General features: G+C 42.0%; 1 protein-coding gene across 3 annotated transcripts in view; it reads left to right on the forward strand.

Annotated features, from left to right (window-relative positions):
- The window catches only part of ADAM11 (ADAM metallopeptidase domain 11), an 89,671-nt gene that overhangs the window by 47,971 nt on the left and 17,126 nt on the right, over positions 1-24,574 (forward strand). For all 3 annotated transcript variants that reach the window (XM_044299165.1, XM_044299166.1, XM_044299167.1), the window contains exons 11-17: positions 1,670-1,836; positions 11,532-11,616; positions 15,903-15,993; positions 16,076-16,127; positions 19,218-19,317; positions 22,082-22,153; positions 23,855-23,950. In XM_044299165.1, coding sequence (XP_044155100.1) covers positions 1,670-1,836; positions 11,532-11,616; positions 15,903-15,993; positions 16,076-16,127; positions 19,218-19,317; positions 22,082-22,153; positions 23,855-23,950 — 663 coding nt within the window. The remainder of the gene's footprint in view (positions 1-1,669; positions 1,837-11,531; positions 11,617-15,902; positions 15,994-16,075; positions 16,128-19,217; positions 19,318-22,081; positions 22,154-23,854; positions 23,951-24,574) is intronic.

The following is a 24,574-nucleotide window of genomic DNA, read 5'->3' on the forward strand; positions in this document are numbered from 1 at the left end:
GGATTAAGATCCGGGGATTGGGCTGGCCACTCCATAACATCAATCTTGTTGGTCTGGAACCAAGATGTTTTACATTTACTGGTGTGTTTGTAGGTCGTTGTCTTGTTGGAACACCCATTTCAGGGGCATTTCCTCTTCAGCATAAGGCAGCATGACCTCTTCAAGTATTCCGATGTATTCAAACTGATCCAGTATCCCTGGTATGCGATAAATAGGCCCAACACCATAGTATGAGAAACATCCCCATATCATGATGCTTGCGCCACCATGCTTCACTGTCTTCAGTGTACTGTGGGTTGAACTCAGTGTTTGGGGGTCATCTGACAAACTGTCTCCGGCCACTAGACCCAAAAAGAACAATCTTACTTTCATCAGTTCACAAAGTGTCTCTTTACGCCAGTCAATGTGCTCTTTGGCAAATTGTAACCTCCTCAGCACATGTGTTTTTTTCAACAGTGGGACTTTGCGGGGTCTTCTTGCAGATAGCTTGGCTTCACATAGCCGTCTTCTAATTGTAACAGTACTCACAGGTAACTTTAGACCTTCTTTGATCTTCCTGGAGCTGATTGTTGGCTGAGTCCTTGCCATTTTGGCTATTCTTCTATCCATTCGAATGGTAGTTTTTCGCTTTCTTCCACATCTTTCAGGTTTTAGTTGCCATTTTAAAGCATCTGCGATCATTTTAGCTGAGCAGCCTATCATTTTCTGCACTTCTTTATATGTTTTCCCCTCTCCAATCAACTTTTTTTTATCAAGGTACGCTGTTCTTCTGAACAATGTCTGGAATGACCAATTTTCCTCAGAAGTTCAGAGAGAAATGCACTGTAACCAGCATGTACAAAATTTGCTGCCTTCCTTCCTTAAATAAGGGCAATCATTTCCACCTGTTTTTCAAAGAATGAATGACCTCACTAATTGAACTCCACACTGCTATTATTTTGAACATGCCCCTTTCAATTAGTGATTCAATTACACAGAATCAGCAGCATGCATGTCATGACTGTTGGGTCTGTTGGATTTCTATTACTCTACTCCACCTGCTAGTAAATTAATTGCCATATAGAAATATCAGTTCTACCAAAAACTGTGATTGATCAGGTTAGTGATGTCTGACAGCTATTATTTTGAACACAACTGTAAGTCCATAGGATGTGTAGAGACCAAAGGATGTTTGACCAAGCCCAAATATTTTTTAGCTAGTGATATACTTATTTTACCTAAATAAATACAAAGAGCACTTGGGGCATTTTAGTAAAGATCCCCATCTAATAATCTAAGCAAAGAGCTGCTTGTGTTTGGTATGGCTCAGTAGGACTATGAAGGCTCAGTCAGATTAGCAGACATGATAGAAAACAATTGAGTGAACTCTATCCTCTCCCATAATCAGCTTCACTTAGGGAATACCATTTCTATATATTTCAATGGTTTGCTGTTATCTTTACTAACAATATTATCTGATGGGTTAGTATAATGTTGTAGACAGTGCTAGGTACTTGCATGTATTACATTACATTAGCCTTCCATAGCTTGTTAGTGCCTCTCTGAACTGGGATTGTCAGTATCCAGCACCTCTTTACCCCTTATACCTCCACAGTCTCCCTTCTTGGCTCCCTGCCCACCTTTTAATACCCCCTGCCCACACTCGTTTATTCCTGGCTTCTCCTCTTAGATTTTTAGGGAGCAGCTGAACACCAGTATTGTTCTGGTGGCGATGGAGACCTGGACATCTGGGGATAAGGTTGCTGTCGGTGAAGACCCTCTGCAGACACTGGCTGATTTCATGAAGTATCGGAGCATGGAAATACCGGAGCACAGCGATGCCACTCACCTCTTCTCGTGAGTCCAATGGGGTTAGCGGCACCTTATTATATAATCCATTGAACATGCCACCGTCATCCAGTCTGTCTCCCATCACTCACCGTTGTATTTAGCTCACTGTACACCAATGGGATATGTTACAGAGGATTATGTCAGCAAGAAAAACGCTCTGTATAGCCGGTTTGCGTATGAGAAGGAAATGTATCCATTATTGTAATTTCCTTTGGGGGGTACACTACTAGATATAGCTTTGTCAGCAATTGTATCCGCGGCAATTTAGTGTCTCCTGTGTGCATCGAAAAACCTCTATTCACTTATCCTTGGATATTCAATTGTTCAGTGCTCTTTTTTCCTGGTATTGTTTTTCCGCTGGTAATACCATGATCGTTTTGAGCTTTTTTTCTTTCTTACATTCTTTCTACTTACATTTTTCTTCCTTTTTTTAAGAGTTTTTTCCTATACAGAAGGCTACGGGTAAACACCTTCTCTAGAGTGTGCTGTAATTTAAAGGGAATGTGTAATCAGAAAATGACCTATTGGTTAACTCACATTTTTATGTTAAAGGGAACCTGTCACCGGGATTTTGTGTATAGAGCTTAGGACATGGGCTGCTAGATAGCCGCTAGCACATCCGCAATACCCAGTTCCCATAGCTCTGTGTGCTTTTATTGTGTAAAAAAAACGATTTGATACATATGCAAAAAAAACTAATCTATTTTTCCATGTCACTATATTGAAAAAAATTTATAGAATCCTGCTATTTTTCACTGGCCACTAGGTCTAATAATAAGGCCTCTTGCACGCGATCGTTGTGCATCCGTTAGGTGCATTGGGCGGCCGGGACGGATCGAGACCCATTCAACTTCGGTGGGGTTCCAATCCATGCTTTCATTCCGCATCTCCGTGATTGCGGACCCATTCAAGTGAATGGGTCCACATCCGTGATGCGGAATGCACACAGGCTGGTGCCCGTGTATTGCGGAACCACCGTATGCGGGCTGCAATACGGCCACGGGGGACACACGGTCGTGTGCAAAAGGTCATGATTTCCTGTTCTGTGCAGGTATCCTTTTTTAGTAGCTGTTGTCGTTATCACCACAGACAGAATTACAATGACAAGTAACCCCTCTATATAGATAAGACATGATCCACAATTCACAATACAGATGTAGTAGAGTTTACACTCATGCTTTATGAGACGTGTTATCTAAACTAAATGCGTTTAGCAAACACCTTCAATTGCTTTTCAATGGCTTTTGTCTCAAGATAAAGTGAGGAGTTAAGAAATTTGAGTTAAGGGCTGGAGTGCTAACCCTGCTACATCTGTAGGTGATATCACAGTTTATCAGCTCCGTCCTGACCTCTGCACCCGCCACAGCAGAGCATCCCATAGAAGTCAATAGGGTCAGCTCCTGTCCATTGTGTCTATAGCCTATGTGGCTGCTTTCAAAAGACAGGAAATCTTAATATTGTAGGCCTAGTGGCCAGTGTGAAACTTACAGGATTATATACAGTTTTTTAAATATAGATAGTGACATATAAAAAAAATAAAAACTCACCAAAAACCCCAAAAATATGTTCAACATAAAAACGTAGTTAAAACAATAGGTCATCTTCTGATGACGCATTGCAATTACTAAAACTGCCAAGGGAGCACACAATGCCCCTCCAAAAAAAAGATTTTTGAAAGTGGTTGTGCGCCTTGGTCAATCAGCTTCTGTTAGTTGAGTCCTGAGATTATGTGGTATCCTGTTGCTAAGACCCGCAGCAAGTTGGTGTTACATGGTGCATTTATGGCAGTTTTTGATGCCGTTTTCTGAGCCAAAACCAGATGTGTTTTTGAGGTGTTAGGCCCCTTTCACACGGGCGAGAATTCCGTGCGGAGTGCAATGCGTGAGGTGAACGCATTGCACCTGCACTGAATCTGGACCCATTCACTTCAATGGGGCTGTGCACATGAGCGGTGATTTTCACGCATCACTGATGCATTGCGTGAAAATTGCAGCAAGCTCTATACTGTGCGTCTTTCACGCAACGCAGGCCCCATAGAAGTGAATGGGGCTGCGTGAAAATCGCAAGCATCCGCAAGCAAGTGAGGATGCGGTGCGATTTTCACCCATGGTCGCTAGGAGACGATCGGGATGGGGACCCGATCTTTATTATTTTCCCTTATAACATTGTTATAAGAGAAAATAATAGCATTCTTAATACAGAATGCTTAGTAAAATAGTGATGCAGGGGTTAAAAAAAATAAAAAAACAATTAATAAACTCACCTTAATCCACTTGAACACCCATCCTGGCATGTTTTCTTTCTTTTTTGCTAAAAAGGACCTGTGATGACGTCACTGCGCTTATCACATGGCCCATCACCATGGTAATGGACCATGTGATGAGCGCAGTGACGTCATCAAAGGTCCTTTAGCCAGGTCCTGAAGAAAGTAGAAAGAAGAGGAGATCCGCTACACGATCAAGTGGATTTGGGTGAGTTAAATTAGTTTATTATTTTTATCCCCTCAATGGACATTTTACTATGCATTCTGTATTAAGAATGCTATTATTTTCCCTTATAACCATGTTATAAGGGAAAATAATAAAATCTACACAACTCCGATCCCAAACCTGAACTTCTGCGAAGAAGTCCGGCTTCGGGTCTGGGTACCAAACATGCCGATTTTTCTCACACGCGTGCAAAGCGCATTAAAACGCTTTGCACTCGTCCTGCAACGCAGGAAAAAAGACTCCAGACTCAAATCATGCTGCGATTTTAGAAAAAAAAAAACACTGTTAACACAAAAAATGAATCTCAAGGGTGAAAAAAAGCTACTACAATAAACTCCTGTTTGTTCTCCATTTGAGGCCACTTGTACAAGAGTGCAAGTGAAAGCACGTTTCTGCAGCATATCCCTACCAAAATCCATAATTTCTAAATTACTAATTTTGGTGCGGATTAGATGCGGTTTTGCCGCAGATCTCACCCTTCCATTAAAAAGAGTGAAATCCGCAGCCTAAACCACAAACATAATTGACATGCTACGGATTTGGAAATCTGCAATGCAGGTCAATGTTTGCACGGAAACAATCCACAAAGTGTACATGAGATTTGCGTAATTTTATACACTTTGCTGGTATTGTACTGCACTGCCATTTTTCCACCCGGGAATCCGCCCAGAAAAATCAAGTGTATTCTGCAATGTGTGCAGGTGGCCTAATATTTCTCAAAGACTTTCATGCAACATCTGAAACTCAGGGTTTTCCCTAAAAACATTTTAAAAACTCACCAGAAAACAGCAAAAGCCCTCAGGAATGCCAGAAATAAACCTATGTTTAAAAAAAAGCTCTGGTGTTCTTTCCACCACTTGCAGTTATCTCAATATGTCATTTTTCAGTGGTGTTTTTTGAAAAAAACATTATTTTTTTGCTGCCATTTTTTCTCTCTAGAGAAGAGGATAAAAAACACCTGGAAAAAAAGCCAAAGGCTTCAAGACAAAAAAAATTCCACCATTTAGAAAATAATGCCACCAGGCAAAGAAATGCTTGTGCATCTGGAGATGTTTTGCAGCTAAAATTGCACCAAAAACCCTACTAAGGGCTCATGCACACGAACGTATTTTCTTTCGTGTCCGTTCCGTTTTTTTGCGGATCGTATACGGTCCGCCAAAAAAACCAAAAGGTACTCTGTGTGCATTCCGTTTCCGTATGTCCATATTTCCGTTCCGCAAAAAAATAGAACCTGTGCTATTATTGTACGCATTACATACTATTAGGGGCCAACTACGGAATGCACGTGGATTTCATCCTTATTTTTTGCGGATCTGTTTTTTGTGGACCTCAAAATACATACGGTCGTGTGCAAGAGGCCTAAAGCAGGAAAGTGCAATACCTGCATATTTTTTCAGCCTTAGAGTTCATGCACACGAGCGTATTTTCTTTCTGTGTCCGTTCACTTCAATGGGAACCATTCACTTCAACGGGTCTGCAAAATAAGACGGAAGTTACTCCGTGTGCATTCCGTTTCCGTATGTCCGTATTTCCGTTCCGCAAAAAATAGAACATGTCCTATTATTGTCCGCATTACAGACAAGGATAGTACTGTTCTATTAGAGGCCAGCTGTTCCGTTCCGTAAAATACGGAATGCACACGGACGTCGTCCATATTTTTTGCAGATCTGTTTTTTGTGGACCGCAAAATACATACGGTTGTGTGCAAGAGGCCTTAGGGGGTGTCACACACTGCTTTTTGTGTAGTCTTGATGTTTTTTGAGCCACTTTCTAAATAAATAAATTCACTCCATTTTTTTGAAGTTGCCAGCAGGGAGAGCACAGTGCAAAGAGATTTTACAGCTGCCATTAAACTGTATTAACTCCTATGCGGTAAGCTCCCTCTTGTGGTGGCTGCAGGCAACCAGTTTTATAATGTACTATGTGAAGGCAAGCCGGAAACATAGAGCTGTATGGGGGACATTTACAGTATAAATGTAATTATGCCAATTGTCAGGCGTAAATACATTAAGAAATATTCTATTCAGAATGAGCGCCCTATTTATAAAGTAAATATTCCACTCTTTCCAGTAGGTGTTGGGTAAAGTGAGACAGAGCTCATTTTCTTCTATTTATTAGGAAATTCCTCCACTTATATTTTTAAGTACCTTCTTTACATTTCTCACTGGGATGTGGTCCTTACGAAATTTTGCCATGGGGCTCTATCATATAAGCGTATGGCCCTTTTACACAGGCCGTTCATCTGGAATGAAATACATTTGTTCCTGATCATTGTCCTGTGTAAATGTGCCAAATATTGTGTAAAATTGTGAGCATAACTGGCAATCAGCTCGTAGCAATACAACCACTAAAGTGCAGAGAGCTAAGAAATCTACCTATGAATGCCCTCTCCTACTGGGATGGCATAGCCTTGTCTGGAGGTGAGCCTGTATGCTTTTAAATGCCAGGACTGATCTTTTGTTTATATGTATAGGCGTACAGTGGATAGAAAAGCATAAAGAAAGCGCACCATAGGGTAGTATGTTCCAGTTAGATATGTCTGGTTGATAGAACAAAAAAAAATGGAGGTTCACCTTAAAGAGTTGTGCTATCAATAGGCACAACTCTACTGTGGGTTTAGTAGATTCGTGCGAACTCGTGCGTCCACTTGTCGGTTTATGCTGCCGTGGTATCCAAAAGTTCCGGAGAGGATGCCCAAACTTCTCCAAAGACAATATAGTAGGGATATATCAGGATACAATTAAGGCGCAAAATACACCGGCGAGGAAACTCGCATAAAGAGTAAGGGCGCATGCACACGACAGTATTTTGCGTTCAGTATACTGGCCGTTTTTTTGTTCAGTATGCGGTACATATACTGAACCATTCATTTCAATGGTTCAGCAAAAAAAACTGAAGTGTCTCCGTGTGCATTACGTTTCAGTATTTCCGTACCATGAAAAGATAGACATGTCCTATTCTTGTCCGCAAATCACGGTGCTTGGCTCTATTCAAGTCAATGGATCCGCAAAAAAAAACAGAACACGTTTTTGCTGAACCATCTATTGAAAATGTTATGCCCAGCCCAATTTTTTCTATGAAAATACTGTATACTGTATATGGCATACGGAAAAACGGAAAGGAAACGGAAACACAGCGGAAACAAAAAACGGAACAAAGGATCCGTAAAAAACAGACCGCAAAACACTGAAAAAGCCATACGGTCGTGTGCATGAGCCCTAAGAGTCTTCTTCTTTATTGAGTTTTTTTCTTTTTGTATCAATAAAATAAAAAACTAAACGCGTTTCGGGGGAACTAAAGCCCCCTTCATCAGGTTAAAAGCACTCGATTTCTTTTAACCTGATGAAGGGGGCTTTAGTACCCCCGAAACGCGTTTTTGATTTTACATTTTTTATTTTATTGATACAAAAAGAAAAAAACTCAATAAAGAAGAAGACTCTTACTCTTCATGCGAGTGTCCTGGTCGGTGTATTTTGCACCTTAATTGTATCCTGATATATTCCTACTAGGACTGATCTTTTGACGCAGACAAGTCCTGCTTAGGAGTCCAGTGGAGTCCTTTTAGTGATTGACCGCCATACAGTCGGCCGTCATGGAGTAAAGGTTTTGATCAATAAATAAGGCTACTTTCTCACTTGCGTTGTTAATTCCGGTATTGAGATCCAGCAAAGGCTCTCTATACCGGAATTAAACGGATCTGCTTTGATTTTGTACATCAGGATGCATCTGTTCCGTTAGGATGCAATTGTGTATATCAAGACAGAAAAAAACGGCTCCAAGAAAAATGGATCTATCACCATTGACTTACCATTGTTTTCAGGCTGGATCTGTTTTTCTCCGTTCTTATGACCGGACACAAAACTGTAGCTTGCAGCGGTTTTGTGTCCAGTCACAAAACGGAGTGCTGACAGAACGAAAGACATCCTGATGCCTCCTGTACGAATCTCTTTCCATTCAGAGGACTAAATGGAAACGTTTTTTTTTCAACAACGCAAGTGTGAAAGTAGCCTAACAAGCTGCAGAATCTTCCTACTAAACGACGCATCCTCTCACTTCATCCTGCTCTATAACATTGCACTAGGAATGTGACAGGCTGTCTTTAATAGTTTTTAGTTTTGGCTCCCTTTTTCTCATTGATGTTGCTGTTTGAAGCCTCATTTTATACAGGAGAAATTATATTATTTTTAGCGCTGTTTTTTTGCGGCTCGACTTTCTACATTGTTTTATGCTGTGCGCTGTTTAATTCTTCAGGTTATTACGTCTAGATATTACTATGTGTAGGTTTTTTATTTTATGTAATGTATGAACAATATAATGTATTTTATACAAAACATTTTTGGGGGGGTGACTTTGTTAATTACATTTTATTATGGGACATTTTTAAATATCATTATGGGAATACTATTAGGTTTCTTTATTTTAAACTTGATGCATTCCACCTTATGCTGTGTGTCTCTGTGACACGGGCCACTGTCACTACAGACTGAGGACCTCACCGCCCTCTGTGACAAGACCGCGGACTGTTAAGGGATTTTAAAGAAAAAAATGAAGGACATTTTAAGGGAATATATTTTCATCTATGGTCACACCTCTGCTGGGAACATGTGACAGTTGTAGTATGCAGCTGTAATATAAGCCCCCCGCTATGTGGCAGGTTGACCACCACTGGTAGACAGACATAACTATCTACAGTAGCACAATAGTTTCTTGGTGTTCATGAAATACAATACAAAAGAAAGCTACAAAAACATTACCATGACACTGTGAATGATCATTCCCACCACAAACCATGTCTTTTTGACCATATACAACAGTTATTATTATATAAGAGGATCCATCACCTTTAATAATACTGTATATCTGTCTTAGAAATAATTGTATTTCACATAATATAACATTTCTGGAACATCTTCCAACTATGTTATAATGTTGCTCTATTATTCCAACTAGAAATTTATGAGTGAATTGAGAACTGCATGTTAGCAGTTGAGGATGTGTCCCCACACACTCTAAGGCCTCTTGCACGTGGCCATTGTGTGCCCGTGGCCTTATTGCAGGCCGTATACGGCGGTTCCGCAATATACGGGGCACCGGCCATGTGCATTCCGCATCACGGATGCAGACCCATTCACTTGAATGGGTCCGCAAATCCAGAGATGCGGTGCGGAACGGAAGCACGGAACAATCCGTGCTTCCGTTCCGCAAAAAAAAAATAGAACTTGTTCTATCTTTTTGCGGAACGGACGGATCACGGACCCATTCAAGTTAAATGGGTCTGGATCGATCCCAGCGCCGCACAGACGTTGCCCGCACACAAATGCATGGAACAGAACCACAACGGCTGTGTGCAAGAGGCCTAAGACCCCTTTGAGACGAGTGAATGTCTTGGTGCGGACTTACAGAGAGACACCCGGCCTGAACTCTGCAGCACTGCTGGGGTCACACAGCATTATATTGATTTATGATGCTATGTAACCCTTACAATTCTGGAATGTGTTGGATAACACTGACAGCATTATATCAGTGTCATCTAATACATTCCAGACCTCTAAGGGTTACATAGCATCATAAATCAATATAATGCTATGTGACCCCGGCAGTGCTGCAGAGTTCAGGCCGGGTGTCTCGTCGTCCGCAGCAAGACACTCGCAATGCTCCTAACACTAACAGTCAGTGACGGTATGTAGGGATACACCCTGTTTTACAAGGGGAAATGGAGATTTACCAGTAGTTAATGTATTTATAACTTCTGGGAGGAATGACCGAAGGAATGGCACAATCCAGACTTCAAGAAAAGAGGCTTCAGCATTGTTATTTCATGGTGAATACAGTTCAAGTATTTACTAAAACATAGCGGTCAGGGGAGGTGACATGTCCTCTTTAAAGGGTTGTCTGAGATACTAGACGTTAAAAATGATGATTACATACTCATCTCTTTCTCCAGTGCTGTTTTCCATGCCGCCAGTCTGGTCCTTCACCTGCTGTTTGTTGACAGACTGCAGTGGTGAGATGCAGATATACAGCACATGACCACTGCAGCCAATATGGCATGTAACCACTGCAGCCAATTACTGTCCTCGTCAGTATATAGCATGTGACCACTGCAGCCAGTTACTGTCCTCGGCAGTATATGGCATGTGACCACTGCAGCCAATTACTGTCCTCGGCAGTATGTGGCATGTGAACACTGCAGCCAAAAACTGTCCTCGGCTGTACATGGCATGTGACCACTGCAGCCATTTACTGCCCTCTGCGGTATATGGCATGTGACCACTGCAGGCAATTACTGTCTTCGGCAGTATATAGCATGTGACCACTGCAGCCAGTTACCATCCTCGGCAGTATATGGCATGTGACTACTGCAGCCAATTACTGTCCTCGGCAGTATATGGCATGTGACCACTGCAGCAATTTACTGCCCTCAGCGATATATGGCATGTGACCACTGCAGCCAATTACTGTCCTTAGTGGTATATGGCATGTGACCACTGCAGCCAATTACTGTCCTTAGTGCAGGGTTTCTCAACTCCGATCCTCGGGACCCACCTACCAGTCTGGATTTGAGAATATCCCACAGAATGAATACCCGTGGTAAGTACTGATGCACTGACACTAATTATATCACCTACTCAATACTAAGGAAATCCTGAAAACATGACTGGTAGGTGGGTCCCGAGGACCGGAGTTGAGAAACCCTGCCTTAGTGGTATATGGCATGTGACCACTGCAGCCAATTACTGTCTTTAGTGGTGTATGGCATGTGACCACTGCAGTGAATTACTGTCCTCAGCGGTATATGGCATGTGACCACTGCAGCCAATTACCGTCCTCGGCAGTATATGGCATGTGACCACTGCAGCTAAAAACTGTCCTCGGCTGTACATGGCATGTGACCACTGCAGCCAATTACTGTCCTTGGAAGTATATGGCATGTGACCACTGCAGCCAAAAACTGTCCTTGGCTGTACATGGCATGTGACCACTGCAGCCAATTACTGTCCTCAGCGGTCTTGTGCTGTATACAGAAGGAACAAAGCGGCGGCGCAGAGAAGAGTGCCAGAGAAAGAGTTGAGTATGTAACCTCTTTATTTTAAAGCATTGCTCAAATTTCTAGTTATCTCGGACATCTCCTATAATGATGACCTGTCACCCACCCTTGACCTAGAAGAATCACTACATTCTTTACTAACGTTCTCTCTTCTCTGCATTTAGAGGACGCACTTTTAAAAGTAGCCGCAGTGGGGCAGCTTATTTTGGTGGGATATGCTCTCCAACCAAAGGCGGTGGTGTGATCGAGGTGAGTATAATATAATCAAATCTGTCATTACGACAAAAAGAGAATCTTTGAGCAAAAACACGAAATTCAGTTTTGCCTGATGGATATTTACTCACTAAAATGGGGTCTTGCAATGCAGAGATAACCGGACTGCTTCCTCCATCACGCCTCATGGTCATCTGTATAGATAAATCCTGCCTTTGCTAGACTGCCGCTTTCAGCAGAGGGTGCACCTATTTATACATAGGGCAGGATGGAGCTCCCACAATAAGGTCATCTCCTGATCTAAGTGAAGCAGACATAAAGAGATCTTTGGGTAAGATTGTTTGGTTTAGAGATCATCCTTCCAGGACAAAAACTGAATTAAAAAAAATTTTCTTCAGGGATTTCCTTTCTGCCTCTTTCAGTTACTTAAAGGGGTTCTTTAGGCATTTTGAAGAATATAAGCATTCTGCAGACCTATGGAAGAAAGATGGTTTTGCCGTCCCTGGCTCCAGACTCTTCCTTTTGGGTCCCAACCGGATGTGTGCGCTTCTCTTCGTGTTCAGCTGAATAGCAGTATACGCACAGGAAAAGACGTGCACACATCCGGTGGGGACCCAAAAGGAAGAGCTAGCAGTCTGTGCGAGTGCAGCAGGGACGGCGCCATCCGCAGTGCTTATGAAACCATCTTTCTTCCGCAGGACTGCGGAATCATTGTATTTTTCAGAATGCCTGGACAACCCCTTTAAAATATTTGGCCAGTTTACAGTATAATTTCCGAAATGGCATAAACTGCTCCGTACGGCCATGTTATGCTATAAAACTGGTCAGTTCTTGTGAATTCCTTATATTTTGTATATATCCGTCAAATTCCTCCACTTCTAGAGCATGTCTCATAATCTTGCAGAAGTGTCCTCTCCCACATTATCTGGAACATTTATTATCCCCTATACAACATAAAACGGGCAGCAAAAGTCGCAAAGTTTGGTTCATGCCATGGTTGAGCATGGTTTTCCACCTTTTTAGCGGTTTAGAGCCCTCACTTGCCGCTATTTAAAAAAGTTACCAGAATGGGGCGGGTAATGGGCAGTGCAGGGGCGGCTATAGACAGACTGGCACCTTTATAATAATCTACTCCAGAAAACTGACATAGATTATAGTGGAAATCTACACCAGCTCCCTTGTCGGTGTAGATTTCCGTTTTGGCGCACAGACGCACTACAATTATTAGGAGGCGTGCGCCTCTTAATAAGGCTACATGCCCACGAACGTTGTTTGTTTCCGTGTCTGTTCCGTTTTTTTTTTTTGCGGATGGGATGCGGACCCATTCATTTGAATTGGTCCGCAAAAAATGCAGACAGCACACTGTGTGCTGTCCGCATCAGTGTGTCCGTTCCATAGCCCCGCAAAAAGAAATAGAACATGTCCTATTCTTGTCTGTTTTAAGCATTGTAACAATGGATCCGCAAAAAAAAAACGGATGTCATACGGATGTCATCCTTTTTTTTTTGCGGATCTGCAATTTTCAGACCGAAAAACACGGTCGTGTGCATGTAATCTAATTGTGGTATATCTGATGTCAGCTGGGGATAGATTAAGACGAGTGTGTAATATGCCTGTCCTAATAAATGTCCCCCTGTGTTCTTCATTTGTGCAATATGAGAACAGTTGCAGTACTACACCACTAGTTGGAGCTGTGTGCACAAGAATAATTCTGTTTTTCCAGATACTGATGTGACATGGATGAACGGATGAAGGGAACTTTAATGTTATTATTATTACATAGATTTTTTTCCCCTGAAAATATGCCAGAAGTACACACTGAGTGATGGCTTATTTAAACTATAGTTTAAGATTTTCTTACCTGGTGAATATCGGAGATGTTGCGTGTATAATGAATGCAGTAACCATTGTTGATATATTTCTTTTTGCGGTTTCTACTTCTAACCTTACAAGATAAGACCCAATTGTCTTTTGGAACAGTGAATTTGGACAACACTCAATATATTAGTTCACTCTCAGAATTTCAATAAGCAGCACCTTTTAATGCAAAATCTGTGTGGCTTCTGCACGCGAAACTCTGCAACAAATATGTTGTGTGTGAATTCTGCCTTTAAAAGTTTAAAGGGTTGTCTCATGAAGACCTTAGTAGGGCAAATGGACATCATAGAGGGGATTGAAACAGAGAGATGCCAAATAAGAGTAGCTCCCGCAGCGGCAGACCTGGCCCACCCCTATATATGATGGCCTGCCACATTTTAACCTGGCTATATCAGCCAGACTTAGGTCACTTTTTCTGAACCAAGTAATCCTCCCCTTCTCAAATATATTATATCAAAGTACCTTCAAGCATATGATTATGCACTGTACACATTATAAGGAAAGTGTGAATATCCTCCAAGATATGGCGTGTAGCTCCTAGGGTATACTTATAACAGGTTGAGAAACTGAAGTTTAGGAGTTTCTTTTTTAAAGAAGGGGTTTTCTTGAAGAGATACCCTTTGAAGTGTCCGTAGTCTTGGCAAAAACAAGTACTGCATGCTGATCATCCTAGACATCTAGATAATGGGAGAAATGTACATACTCTGAGATATTTCATACTCTGCCTTTAGTCCAAAGTGTGCTGTTGTAAGATGCAAAAAAAATATTAAACAGATGCTAACCTTTCAGCACACTTTGCATAAACAAATAGTATAGATGAACACAAGAAATTTTGTAATATATGTTATCAGAGAAAAATAGTTCTTTAAAACTAACATTCTCCATTAAATCCCTCTTGATGAACTGTCAGCTCACTGAAGGATCTAATTATATGCTGCCCATCAAAGTCTATGGAGAGTGGGGGGGAAAATAAGCTACTAGAGGGAGAAAAGGACATTTTTGTCTGATACTGTGTATTACACAGTTTCTTATATTTGCCTGTAGTTCCTGTAGTATTGATTTATGCAACGTTAGTGACTATTTAGGAGGCAAAAGCTCTTTGTCTGTCCGTGAGCCAGAAAATCTAATCTGTGGCAGCTATGAGCTAACATAGATTTGTGCTATGATTTACACCAATTTCTGGCATAAATTATAGTTCATCTGTTGTTTCACAGGTAAACCACAGACACTTTTATAACGCTGGAAAACAGCCAAAGGGCACAGATGAGGCTTTTACCAAAATTTGCAACTTTTGTGTGCCAGTTTTCTGGTGTAAAGCGATTGATAAATTCCCCCTTTGGGCCTTGTATATTATGGTAGTGAAAGAGTTTGTACTATTGTAATGAAATTAAAGGGGTTGTCTCACTTCATCAAATGGTATTTATCATGTAGAGAAAGTTAATACAAGGCACTTACTACTTATCCATATTGCCTGCTTTGCTGGATTCATTTTTCCATCTCATTATACACTTAGTTTCCACGGTTACGACCACCCTACAATCCAGCAGTGGTGGCCGTACGTGCACACTATAGGAAAAAGCGCCATCCTCTCTGGTGGCCACGGGAGTGTGCCTAGGCCAGCTCTTTTTTCTATAGTGTGCAAGCCGCCACTGCTGGATTGTAGGGTGGTCGTGGCCATGGAAACTAAAAGTGTATAATGTGATGAAAAAATGAATCCAGCCAGCAAAGGAAGTAATATGGGTAATAATAATACATTAGTAGGTGCCTTGTACTAGCTTTATCTACATGATAAATGCCATTTGATAAAAAAGAGACAACTTCTTTAAAGTAAATGTGGTAAAATAAGGAATAATTAAACTACATAATCAAGAGTTAATATAAGAAACTGCTGCCTTTAGATTCCTATATTTTGCAAGAAGAGTTCTATAGACCCTTTACCATGACCCTTTTAACAAAATGTCCTGCTTCATCAGTACATATACCTTGGTTGAATTACCAACCTGAAAAGCGATTTCTCACATGAATTCACATAATGAATTTTCTGAATCTACTTCATTATGAAAGAATAGAATTCCCTTGTCCCACTAGCCCATCACAAGGACATTTTAGGTTCTCAAGACCCCTCTTAGTCTACTAGTAATTGTTCCTTGTAGGGCTAGAAATAAGTTCTGTCACAAGTGCAAATGTTTAAATAACTGTTTCAGACTCTGTCCACGCTTGGCTAAGCTCTTTCCCATCAGGTTTCTATACTTGACAGTCAGAATAGCATACTCCTTATGGTGGCTCTGTCAAGTGGATAACCATGGATATGTCATATCCATCTTTAAAAAAAAAAAAAAAAAAAAAAAAAAAGATCCCCCCTTTAAATATGGGAATAAGAAGTGAAGGGGTTTAAAGGTAAAACTGTCTGGTTCTAATATGTGTACTGTGTTTACTGTGTTCAGTTTGGAAGCATTGCTGCCATGGCGGTGACTTTAGCACAGGCTCTGGGACAAAACCTTGGCATGATGTATAACAGACCACGCATGGCTGCAGGTATTGTATCTCTGTATGTCTGTACATGTATGTCTTCTGCTGCTGGTATATAGTAATAATCGCTTTAATGTATTCCCTGTAGGCGATTGTAGCTGTCCAGACCTGTGGCTCGGTTGCATCATGGAGGATACAGGGTATGTGATGGGTCCTAACACTGTTAAAACTTTATGGCCCCTCGGAGCACATGGAGCTGCTAGAAATATGTTGTCACTTGCCTGAAGTTGAAAGATTGGCATCTTATCTTCAATTTGGGACATTTGTAAGAGTAAGGCCCCTTTCACACGGGCGAGTATTCCGCACGGATGCGATACGTGAGTTGAACGCATTGCACCCGCACTGAATACCGACCCGTTCATTTCTATGGGGCTGTTCACATGAGCGGTGATTTTCACGCATTACTTGTGCGTTGCGTGAAAATCGCAGCATGTTCTATATTCTGCATTTTTCACGCAACGCAGGGCCCATAGAAGTGAATGGGGTTGCGTGAAAATCGCAAGCAAGTGCGGATGCGGTGCGATTTTCACGCACGGTTGCTAGGAGACGATCGGGATGGAGACCCGATCATTATTATTTTCCCTTATAACATGGTTATAAGGGAAAATAATAGCATTCTGAATATAGAATGCATAGTAAAATAGCACTGGAGGGGTTAAAAATAAATAAATAATAATTTAACTCACCTTAGTCCACTTGATCGCGCTGCACGGCATCTCGTCTGTCTCCTTTGCTGAACAGGACCTGTGGTGACGTCACTCCGGTCATCACATATTCCATCACATGATCTTTTACCATGGTGATGGATCATGTGATGACCGGAGTGACGTCACCACAGGTCCTGTTCCTGAAATGAATGCTCACCACAGGTCCTGTTCAGCAAAGGAGACAGAAGAGATGCCGGGCTACGCGATAAAGTGGACTAAGGTGAGTTAAATTATTTTTATTTATTTTTAACCCCTCCAGTGCTAATGTACTATGCATTCTATATTCAGAATGCTATTATTTTCTCTTATAACCATGTTATAAGGGAAAATAATACAATCTACAGAACACCGATCCCAGACCCAAACTTCTGTGAAGAAGTTTGGTTTGGGTACCAAACATGCGATTTTTCTCACGCAGGTGCAAAACGCATGACAATGTTTTGCACTCGCGCAGAAAAATCACAGGTGTTCCCGCAACGCACCCGCACATTTTCCCGCAACGCCCGTCTGAAAGAGGCCTAAGAGCATGTGTATGATGACACTGACTTTCAGGGGTGTAATAGTTAATGATGGGGCACAAATAGCAAAATTTGGAATGGGCACATACTGTAGCAGTGGGTTTAGAAAATGAAAAAATCATTATTTTGTTGGCAGAGCGATAAAGCTTAAGTTGTAACAATGTAGGTATAATGTACACAGAGATTTCTACAGTATAAATATTTTCATGTCAGTACAGAGAAAATATACAGTACACTGTACACTGATGTCACAGTGCAGGGATCATATACACAGTGATGTCACTGTATAGGGTGGGATCATAAACATGGTGATGTCACTGTACAGATAAAATGCATATAGCAATGTCACAATACAGTGATAACAGTGATGACACAGTACAGGAACAACATAGACAGTAATGTCACAGTTATAGGGATAATACACACAGTGATCTCACAGTTATAGGGATAATACACAAAGTGATGTCACAGTTAAAGTGATAATGCACACAGTGATGTAACATTTATAGGGATAATACACACAGTGATCTCACGGTGATGTCACAGTTATAGGAATAATGCACATGGTGATGTCACAGTTATAGGGATAATGCACACAGTGATGTCACAGTTATAGTGATAATGCACACCGTGATGTCACTGTTATAGGGATAATACACACAGTGATGTCACAGAAATGCATTCAAGAAAGGTAACCGAATACACATTGACACAGCACAGGAAAAAAAATAACATAATGATGTCACAAACAAGTTTAAAGTACACGTCACAGTACAAATGTCACAGAAAAAGGCATAAAGCAAATAGGAATAACTTTTGGGCTCCATGGAGTAAGGCGTCATTCAATTCTCCACTTATCCTTTCATCAATAGTCATCACTATCTGTCCCCTGTGTGTAACATACAGAGGGTTCTAGACTGCCTCTTGTCACTGTCCCGGTCCCTGACTATGTACAGGTTATGTCATAAATGTCTAGGATAGGAAATGGGACGGGGAAGTGGTGGCTGTATCTTTAAAGGGTAACTGTCATATTTTTTTTTAACTGTAATTGGATTGGTCCGACTAAGTTTACCTTAGTTCCCTAGCTAATACTTTTGTATAGGTATTGAGTCACCTAGTATTTGCAGCATGTTCTTTCCTCCCCCAGGCATTTCAGTGAGGTGGGGGTAAAACAGCGTTCCTAGGTGTCCTCTGTCTCCTATCTTCTATATACAGAAGACGGAGGACGTAGTAGTGGGCAGTCCCGATCGCTGCCTGCGCGCTCCCGTCGGACTGGGATAGTGCCGATATTCAGGATAAAAATTCGCAATTAGAATATTTGTGCTAAAAGTTTGTGATTACTCAGGAGGAAGAGGGCGTGTTTAAGTCTGGAGAAAGCCGATTGGTTGGGGTGAGGCTGCGCGTTCCCGAAATGAGCCGATTGAATTCTGGGTAGTTAGGGAGGGAGGTCTTAGCCTCAGGGTAAGGGCATCGGCGGCCATCTTGAGAAGATAGTCAGATAGTCTTGTGAGGAGCGGTTGCTATGGACGAATCTTATTAAACAAGTGGTATGTGAACACAATAATTAGTGACTATGGATTATCACCACAGCAGCAACAACATGTATGAAAATTGAATTTTGAGTAAAAAATATGACAGTTATCCTTTAAGTCCTAGCTGCATGGTACATTTTTATATATATATATATATATATATATATTATACATACAAGTGATGGGGTTAATTCAGCTTGACATACTCCATACAGTGATGTATACAATGCCTGGACGTATGTGGTAATTGTCCAGAAAAAGCATTCATAAATACATATTTATGCACACATTAATCTAACATTCATTTTAAAAATTCCAATAGTCCAGAATATTACCACAGCAGGTTTTAGGATTGTGCTTCTGGTTGTTTTAAGTGGTTTTCTATGACTGTTGTATTGGTGTACATGACATTAGGATCAGTAAATCAGGAGTACGGTTGTGTTTGCCACTGACAGTAATTAGCTTTTTTTCAGGTACTACCTTCCCCAGAGATTCTCCCGCTGCAGTACTGATGAATACAGACAGTTCTTGGGAAACGGAGGAGGGAAGTGCTTGTTTAACAAACCCCATAAGGTAGAGACCTTTCATGCCTAACATGACATTATTTGGTATTTCCACAGAATCCTCACTAGTCCTACATCCTCACATAGCTTTTTCCTTTAAAACGTGTCCCTATATAAGTCTGGGTTTGCATTTCGTCCCCTAGCTGCATATCTGCCTTCACATACCTCTTATAATGTTCCTATATCCCCATGTTTCTATCCCTCCACCCGCTACAGCTTGTTGTTTTGTTCACATCACCTTTCATCAGACATATAGGTCAGGAGCATCTGATGGAAGTCTAAGATGGCTTACATCACCCTTACGCCCCAGTGTTGAAAAAAAAAAATATTTGTATTTAAAAAAAAAAAATTTATTGGTCCACTGTATAGTGTGCTTTTCTGTACAGTTTGAATAAACGGATGCTGAAGCATAGCAGCCTGACAGAGGCCAAGAAGACACGCTATTAGCCTCTGTCGGGTAATTGAGGTCTATGGATCAGATTGAAATGTGAACATTCCCGCCTGCCTCCTGTAGCGGATATGTGCTCTAAGCTACATAGCACATCACAGTGGTTTATGGTTTCTCAGCATTAGTGAGTTTAGATTCCATGTGAAAATATGTACAGAAATTCATATAACAAATAATCTGCATACATTACTGTATTGTATGCATTACCTATGGAAGTGAAGTATCCTTGAGTCTGTGTGCTGGTGGATCACAAAATAACGCAGTTTAAAGGGGTTGTCCAGGATTGGTGACATTTGCTTAAGTGCGCTACCTTTATTTTCCTTTTCTGATGCCCCGTTTTCTAATCTCCAAATTCTGAGCCGGAAGTGTGGTTACTCCACATGTTAGTGACGTACAGGGCCTCTTTATGGAGAGCGAAGCCTCTTTCGCCTCGCAAGGAGCCCGGTGATGTCACCGGCACCTACGGAGATTATTCAGAGCGCAGGGAGGGCGGGTAGTAGGCAGCAACAGGCTGCGCTAAAGTAACACCCCCTGGTCCGGTGACGTCACCGGCAGACAAGAATATTATGCAGAGCGCAGGCAGGAAGGTATGTAGGAGGTCACATCAGGGATATGTAACGCCCCTCTGGCCCTGTGACGACATCGGGCATTGCGCAGCCTTATCTAGGAAGATAGAGAGGAGGGATATGCGGGCAGGAGGCGGAATATCAATTAGGGAGAGGATCCATGGAGGAGTGGAGACTGATCCGACTGACAGCCCGGACTCCACAATGCTGCGACAGGAAGTTACCGCAGATATACACAAACATGTCAATACTTAGTGTAGGAGCACTGGAGAAGTGCTAAAAATACAGGAACACAACAGGGGGACCTTGAATCCGCTAGACATGGTAAGATGTCATGTTTCTAAAAATCTATTTGATCCCAGACGACCCCTTTAAATGGTTACTGTCTTTTCAAAAAACATTACATAAGTCAATCGTTCGGGAAAATATAAGAAACTTTGTAATAGGAGAAACATGCCTTTTTCTTCACTGATCTGGCTCATTCTCTCCGGTCCCCTAAATTTTTAACTGTTCACTCATTCACTCTGAATTCTCTGCTAGCTCTGTCTTGGTCTCCAAAGACAGACTCACCCAAGTGCTTTATTCACACCAGTACTTTTTAGTAAACCTCTGTAATGGCCTAAATTGTGCTGCTGCTACCACCTCTGAGTGAGGCAGTGAGTGAGTGTGTGTTAGGCTACTTTCACACTAGCGTTCGGGCCTCCGCTTGTGAGTTCCGTTTGAAGGCTCTCACAAGCGGCCCCGAACGCATCCGTACTGCCCTAATGCATTCTGAGTGGATGCGGATCCGCTCAGAATCCATCAGTATGGCACCGTTTGTCCTCTGCTCCGCTCAGCAGGCGGACAGCAGCGTTCGGATGTCCGCCTGGCCGTGCGGAGGCAAACGGATCCATCCAGACTTACAATGTAAGTCAATGGGGACGGATCCGTTTGAAGTTGACACAGTATGGCTCAATTTTCAAACGGATCCGTCCCCCATTGACTTTCAATGTAAAGTCTGGACGGATCCGTCTGAGCAACTTTCACACTTAGAATTTTTTCTAAACTATAATGCAGACGGATCCGTTCTGAACGGATCCCATCGTCTGCATTATAGGAGTGGAACCGCCTGTGCAGACACCAGACGGATCCGCTCTGAACGCAAGTGTGAAAGTAGCCTTAGAGAGAGCTATGGAGTAGAATCTCCTGTTTTCTCCAGGTGCTATGTATGGGAGACATGATAGTAGCTAGTTTCCACCTACTAGCTCAGGGGAAATGGAGAATTAGAGTTGAAGCCTGCAGAGGGGAGAACTGCTAAAAAAAATACAAGTTTTGGTACATTCACATACGCGGCAGTGGATCTGGCAGGCTGTGCCAAGATATGGCATTGCCAGTTTCTGCCATTCACCGCCGGATCCCCTTTGACTATAATGAAGTCTAGCTGTGATCCGGCCACTTTTCAGCATAAATGCTGGGTTTCAGAAAAAACGAAAAAAAAACTGTTCCTACAGTCAGCATTTGTGCCGGCATGCGGTAGATGCAAACGAACTCTTGTGTAATGTCATACATAAATATTGCTGCTGTACGTGAACATGGTAGCTCATCCTGAACAGTCATCTGGAAGTGTAGGTACATTTTAACTATGGTTGCTACTCACAGTGTAATAGACCTTACACCACCAAAGCCTTCACAAATGTTTCACTTTAATTTGGCTTTTTTTGCCATCTTATGCATCCAGTTTTTAATAATGTATTTTTATTCTTTTCATTTTCCTCTGTTAGCTATTGGATGCTCCATCCTGTGGAAATGGATTTGTAGAAGTGGGAGAAGAATGTGACTGTGGTTCACCTACTGTGAGTACCCAAGTGACAATTACTGTTTTGTGTTACAGTGACCCTAAGTTCACACCTGAGCGTTTTACAGCGCGTTCAAACACGCTGTAAAACGCTCAACACGTGGAAACCAATGCTTCCTTATGGCCCTGGTTCACACTTGAGCGTTTTACAGCGCGTTTGAACGCGCTGTAAAACGCCCGATGCATAAACAAGTTCTTGAGCTTTTTTTGGGGCGTTTGTCGCGCGTTTTGGCCATAGACTCATTGGACAACACTGCAGTCAATCACACAAACGCGCGTCAAAAGCGCGTTTACTATTGCAAAAAACGCGCATAAAAACGCGCGACAAATACGCGCGTCTCAGAAACGCTCAGGTGTGAACCCAGGGTTAATGTTGACATTTAATGACCCCCTCAATGCCTGGGCACCTCATATAGCTTATACTTACCCCTCTCCCCTATACCCGCGTCGCTCCTGATCCCCGCACTGCCGCCACTGCATCTCCCTGTAGCATTGGCAACCAATAGCAGGACGCGACGGGGACAAGCCTCCCTAGTGTCACCCGCGATGCTAGAGAGGCTCGTCCCCGTCACAGCCTACTATTGGTTGCCATCCCCTTTTCTGGATGTTTTGATCTGCGCACAGGATGATTCAGCTGCAGCCATTCGAGGATCAGGAGCGACGTGGGTGTTGAAGAGTGGGGTAAATATAACCTATATTAGGTGCCTGGGCATTGGGGGGTCATTATAGGGGTTGGATAACCCCTTTAATGATAATCTGATAAGTCGGGCATGCAGTCCTACCTGTGGGCAGCATGTTATAGAGTAGGTGAAGCTGAGCAGGCTGATATATAGTTTTTTGTGGGAAAAGATTCAGTATAACTTCTATTCTAGTTTATTTAAATCTCGGTTCATTCTGGGTTTAGGAGTCCAGTGGACTCCTAAACAATTATCTTTTTATTCACAGTCATACATAGACAGCTGTATAGGACATTTCTTTTGGCTTAGGAGTCCAGTGGGCAGTCTTAATCAGTGATTGATAGACTGTCCTGTATCAGCATGCATACAGATAGCTGTCAGTAGGTCTGCTTACTAAACTGAAAAGCCCAAAGAGTGTATGGTAAGTGACCAGTTAGACTAAACCCTTTCCCACAAACTATGGGGCAGATTTACTAATCCTGTCTAATAATAAGAATGTGTAAATTTATATCAGGCAGTCTAGAAATTCACCAAATGTATCCCAGTGAATTTGGTGCATCTTGGTAAAAGTTAGATACTTAAGCCATGACCCTTCCTGCTAAGCCACATCCCCTTTTCTAGTATGTTACAAAAAGCGTCTAAATCGCATAAGAAATATTGTGCAAGGCATGTATAAATTGAACCAGGATTCTAGAACATTTAGCTTAATAAATCTCCCCCAAATTTCGATCAGTTTTTTAATATCGACTATCACGGACACTATGGAGGAAATTTATTATGCAACTTTCACCAGTTTTCTAGTGTTCTGGTTGCAAATGTTGGCTCTTAGTTTTGCATTAAAAAAGTTGTGACTTTTTTTTGTTTTACTCTACTCCCGTTTTTTGTATTGGGCCAAGTCTCCACAGGCTGAGAAATATACTGCAGTTTACATCAGAAACTGGTATAACTTACACAATATTAGAGCAGCCGTTTTCTATAAAACACCACATAATGGTCATTAGCGCTATTATTGTTATTGACAGGAATGTAAAAAGAGTGGGGCACTGAACTGCTGTAAGAAGTGCACACTCAGCCATGATGCCATGTGTAGTGACGGGCTGTGTTGTCGGCGATGTAAGGTAAGAGATCACTCCTCTACAATGATCATTTAAGTCTGACCAGTATATACTTAAGAAGAAAAATAATGACTACTACTACAAGGACTATAAAATGAAGGGACATTTAAGGTGTAACTGCCTTGTTTTTTTTTATTTGCTAATGTGTAGGGACAGGGATGAGGAACATTTTTCTAATATAGTTTATTTAGAGAAATTGTATATTTATAGTTGAAAACTTGCCCAGAAATGTTCCTTAGCAGTGCTCTGTTAAATGAGTGTTGCTAAGGCACATCTGTCTTCCTAGTAGTGTACAGTGCAGTACTGACAGGGAAGACGGGCTGGGCTGGGAGCTGCTGAGATTTTTGCGGGATTTTTATACTGATGACCTATCGTCTGGATAGATCATCAGTTTCTGTTTGGTGGGGGTCTGACACTCAGGACCCCCGCCGATCATCTGTTTGAGAAGGCATCGGCGCTCCTGTGAGCGCCGCAGCCTTTTCTCTGCATTTCCTAGACGGAGTGATGACACGTTCATGTGTCACGTGTCCTAGGAGAAGCTCAGCCCTATTCAAGTGAATGCTGGGCTGAGCTGCAATATCAAGCACAGCTGCTATACAATGTACGGCACTGTGCTTGCTAAGCGGC

The sequence above is a fragment of the Bufo gargarizans genome, chromosome 6 (assembly GCF_014858855.1).
Source record: "Bufo gargarizans isolate SCDJY-AF-19 chromosome 6, ASM1485885v1, whole genome shotgun sequence".
Lineage (NCBI taxonomy): Eukaryota > Metazoa > Chordata > Amphibia > Anura > Bufonidae > Bufo > Bufo gargarizans.